The sequence below is a fragment of the Penaeus vannamei genome, chromosome 38 (genome assembly GCF_042767895.1).
Source record: "Penaeus vannamei isolate JL-2024 chromosome 38, ASM4276789v1, whole genome shotgun sequence".
Classification (NCBI taxonomy): domain Eukaryota; kingdom Metazoa; phylum Arthropoda; class Malacostraca; order Decapoda; family Penaeidae; genus Penaeus; species Penaeus vannamei.
This window is the reverse complement of record NC_091586.1, coordinates 442,153-447,152: the sequence shown is the minus strand read 5'-3', so window position 1 is coordinate 447,152 and position 5,000 is coordinate 442,153. Positions and strand designations below refer to the sequence as shown.

The window sequence follows — 5,000 nt, the reverse complement described above, 5'->3', positions numbered from 1 at the left end:
CCTTAAGGATCATCCGATGTATAGTTACAAAATATAAACAATGGTTTGTAGTAGCTTATGATTATAATTTTAGCCTTTCTTTGTAATAACATATTCTTTCTTCACTCTTTAGTGTGTAATTATTACATTATCTAAATAAAAGATCCACATTACATGTTGAATGTACTATTCTATCTAAATGTAAATGCGCCAAGTGAATAATCAGCTAGCGACGCCTGGCATCTGTGCTCTTCTGCTCTGCGTGTCCCCGGCCACGTGTTCGCTTCTGGCTCTTCCATTTAAGTCACGAACCGCCGAAAGAGACCAGACGAGTTAAAATAAGCTTCTTCGTTAATGGATAACGGTACTTACTATATCCCAATATCCACTTGGGTTATTCTTTAAACATGATAAGCGAAACCATCATTATATTTCGATTTTGTTTACATCCATCCACGTACTATTGTGCCAGCAGTAATTGAAATCTGCCATAAAAAGGAAATATTTGCTTTAGTTTGATTAGGGCTGCGAGTCTGACACGAAGGAGAGGAAGCGTCAGTAACATGAAGCAATAACAGAGAACAAAAGTGGTGTTCTCTTGTATAAACTCGTAGCATAACACATGGTAACAGTTTGGATTGTTAATGGTAGGAAAACCCACAATGCACAAACTAGATTTACTGAGGAAAGTGAGACAGTTTCGGAATCGTCCTTGATTCCATCTTCGGACACATAGGAGGAGGAGACCCAGGAAGTCGCCCAAGAGCCCGAGGAGGAGACCCAAGAAGTCGCCCAAGAGCCCGAGGAGGAGACCCAGGAAGTCGCCCAAGAGCCCGAGGAGGAGACCCAATAAGACAGAGCACAAAGCGTACATCACACACCTGGGATAGGAAATACTTTTGGTTTTCACTAGTTTTCTATACACATATCGCCTCGTCTTTTGATGCTATCGTATGCACTGTGGCGAGAACAGGTGCATGCATTGAGTTCGGTAGCGTGAAATGTGGTAGCCGTGATAAACAATACTGTTAACTATATATATTTTTCATGAATAAAATTAATGTAACACATATAGCCTCCAGCTGAAAATAATTTTGATGCAGGCTGTACGAAAGGGAATGTACAGGTAGCCCCCACCACGTTTGTAGCTGTGGACATTAACCTTTGATAAAACAGAAATCAAAAGCATGCTTAAAAATATTTCTACATAAAAGTGTCGTAAGGTGATAAGGACACTTAAAGCATTGCCCTGGACGAATGCCAACCCCAGTCTTTACTTCAACCTCAAAGTACCTTTAGGTTCGTTGGATTCGGCCTTTATTTTGCAGTCGAGGGCCAAAAAACACCTGTAGTTTCGAAGGCAAAAGGTTCAAAGATGTCTCGATTTGTAAGGAACTGGTATTTATGTCTTTTTGCATTTTCCGTCTGTTGTGCTGCTGACTCTGCATGTAAAGCACATAAGATAATGTTTGCGCAAGTGTCTGTGTAGGTAGCGTCCCAGAGCAAGGATTTGCCTGCTTGAACGGAAAGACTGTCATACCATCCAGCCTTTTGCCATCGCCTGTCAAGCGGAGCAGGTTCCAGGATGGACGGCATCCCTGCGCTCTGCAGTGCTCTCTTGATAATGTCATTGAGAACAGAGTGTCTGGGTAAACGTCCAGCACTGACCCTGAAGGACAGGGCATGATGCCCAAGGGTGTCCATTTGACCCACAAATTTATTCATGTGGATGGCATACGGGTTAAGCGATAGCGATACAGGTTTTTTCAACTTTTTGTATATTGCAAAGCCTCTTTTATACTGGTGTATTCATTATTATTAAATTATAAGTTATTCCTCTTAATTTATACTATAGTACACATATACGTAACAATGAAAATTACCCCAACTTACGTCTTACGTAATGTTTCATAATCATAATAATATATATATACCAATATTCAAATATTCATCTGATGGCGTCAGAATTAATATACTAACATACATTAATTCCTATCTCTTAATACTACCAGATACTAATCTTAATCATGAGCTAATCAGTTAATATATATATATACCAATGTTCATATATTCATCCTGATCTAAAACTAATACTAATACTAATAAAACTAATACTAATACTACTGCTACTACTACCACTAATAATAATAATAACAATACCTATTAATCCACCTAATACACCCCTCTCCCCCTTTGCCAGAGCGCTGTCCACGAACCGCCAGGCCTACAACGACCTCCACGCCTGGCGGAGCGAGTACCGGGTCTCCAACGAGCACGCGTACTTCCAGTCGCCGATCTATCACTACTGCCGGATATGCGAGGCCCTCAACCACAACGACCCGAAGCCGAAGATGTACAATCGGATGCAGGATTTCTGGAAGGTGGACGGGCACTGTCCTCCGCCGACGTGGAAGGACAGATTGAAGAAGACCAATCAGTAATTTGTATTTCATAATATACACACACACACATATAGAAGTGTATATGTGTGTGTATATATCCATTCCCTCTCTCCTTTAGGGTACTTCACTTCAGTTGTCCATTTACTTCTTACAGTCATGTAATTATCTGCTGCAGCATTGTAGATATTTTGATCTCCTTCCCTACGTCAATACGTCCTGCCTATTTTGTCTGTCTATGTTTACCATACATGTCTGCATCAGCAACGTAAATGTCATTGTTTTCCTGAACTGTTCCTCGTGCATCTAGAAGATTCCAAGACAGACGGCGCGTGCAGACCGTCACTCGGAAGTCCCTGTCTTCCTCGGCCGCTGACCTCGCCTCGCCCTTCTCCTTCGGCGTGGGAGGTCGAAGCACAAGGCAGTCACGGGGGATCTAAGCGTGCACTCGCGAACGGTCACTCTTTCCACTATTTTTTTGTAAGATTCAGTTGGCCTTGGGTGAAAAGTGTCATAAAGAAGCCATGATGTTTCAAGTGGAACGAAACAGCCACAGTGAGGAAGGAAACACCAGGTTCCAGACGTTTCGGACAGAATATGATTCCTCTTCAGGTGCTGGAAGCCAAAGATCAGTATCGCTTGGGTGTGAGTCGAGCATGACTCGAAACCGAAACTTTCATGCTTCATTCTTTGCTTCGTTAAGACTGTTTTTTTCTTCTTCTTTTCGCGTTCTATGCTGCTTTTGTTTGTTTTGTTAATTAACTTCAGGTACAGATCTGCATAATCAGTTTTGTTATTTTATGTTTAGTATTGTTTCAACATCCGTTGCTGCACAATGAGTTGTTTCCTCCATGGTATGACGCTGGTGCATTTGCACAGCGTGTTGTTTGGCCACAATTATTTTATTCCTTGGTTTATTTTATTTCATTTCTGAAAACTTCTGAAAATGAAAAAATAATTGGGTGTTTTGCCTTTTTTCTGAACAGTTTTTTGATTTCTGGACACATGTGATTGGCGGTAAAAAATCAATAAATCGATGACAAAGCTATGTCACATCTGGAGTGGTTATTGTTCATGCACCACAGACAGGAATGCTCTTTGGCAGAACGGGTGACATATTGTGCCTGAGACAAACGGCAGAGACCATCGGTTATGAAGGTTTCTAAGTTAAATGTAGACCTTCGACTGGTTAGTTAAAATTGTGCCAGGCCTCACCCGATGAATAAGCATCATACACACAGAAACAAATTGATTTTACACGTATTTCCATTTTGTTCACATCAGAATCAAATCGTATCGGTGTAGGTGCGGCTGGGGAAAATATTTATTGATTATTTCCATTTTCGAAAATCGGGGAAAACAAGCGCAGCGTGAACCGAGGGATAAAATGATTGCCAACTTTATTTTCTGTTCACGTGTGTTCTGGACCGGCTGCCTTTATCTTAGGCACGTGCAAAATGTTTTTATGTGGCATTGCATGTACCAGTGAATTTGCTTAATCAGTCTTGTAAACAATGCATTTTCTCCTTGCTTTCGAATATAGGCTCTTTTTTTCAAAATGGTCAAGGTGGTTGAATGTTTTATGCATTTTTGCTGCGGTTCTCAAGGGGTTTTATAACTATTATTTGTTTTTTTCTCTCTCATATCTTACATAACGCATCCTGTATTTGGCTAACAGATTCTTTAAATGAAATTATTGCGTTGTCTAAGCATTAACTATCAGAATTTGACTCGAAAATTCTTTGGAATATTCAAAGGAATGGGTTAGGATGGTGTTCTTTAAATGGAGTGAAACCCCACTGTATTTTTATCCCCATCTTTTCTTTATTGATAAAAAGGTTGAGTACTCTTTCAAAGCTTGCAACCTTAAGTGTCGGGAAATGCTGTTCTTCGCTGTTCTTCACTGTCAAGCCTTCGCTGTTCTTCAGTGTCAAGCCTTCGCTGTTCTTCACTGTCAAGCCTTCGTTGTTCTTCAGCGTCAAGCCTTTGATTTCATTCAGTTTGTCTGAACGGTTCATTCGTAAGACAACTGAATCCGTGACGTTTCTGAAACTGGTCGTTGTGTAGTAAGCGCCCAATTTGGCCTCAAAACGGACTTAAAACTGCTCGTGTTCGTGTGGGCGTCATGGCTCTGTGGTGGCTCGCCCATGTGGGTTTTCGCGAATAATTTGTAAATGTAACACGTATCATTTGTAGAAAAAGAGGAAAACGAATAAATAAGGAATGTTTGTTTGTTTGTTTGTTTGTTTGTTTTCTCCTAATAGAAGAGAAAGAGAGAGACGCATCTTCCATTTAAAGTGGTATATGTAACCAGTTTTCTATTTATTTTCATTTTCTCTCTTTCTCTCTCCTTCCCTCTGCTATCCCCTTCTTAATACGAATGGGATAACAGTGAAAACCCTCCATATGTTCACACACGAACTATCTGCATACATATCAAACATAAACCATAAACCTCCCTTACCTTTCTTCCTTTATCTATCCAATTATTATTTATCTTCGTGAAGCATGCAAGATTTTTTATGGCGAAATGTATAACACATGTACACTGAGGAACACTTGGGAAAAAAGGAAAGAAAAAATCTTTTCAATCTTTTATATCTGTATTTCATTTACAAATGA

General features: G+C 40.2%; 1 protein-coding gene across 2 annotated transcripts in view; it reads left to right on the top strand.

Moving 5' to 3' along the window:
* LOC113814225 (alpha-(1,3)-fucosyltransferase 7) overlaps positions 1-4,590 on the top strand; it is a 9,491-nt gene extending 4,901 nt beyond the window's left edge. For both annotated transcript variants that reach the window (XM_070116059.1, XM_070116058.1), the window contains exon 4: positions 2,180-4,590. In XM_070116059.1, coding sequence (XP_069972160.1) covers positions 2,180-2,420 — 241 coding nt within the window. In that variant the 3' untranslated portion in view covers positions 2,421-4,590. The remainder of the gene's footprint in view (positions 1-2,179) is intronic.
* The last annotated feature ends 410 nt before the right edge of the window (positions 4,591-5,000 follow it).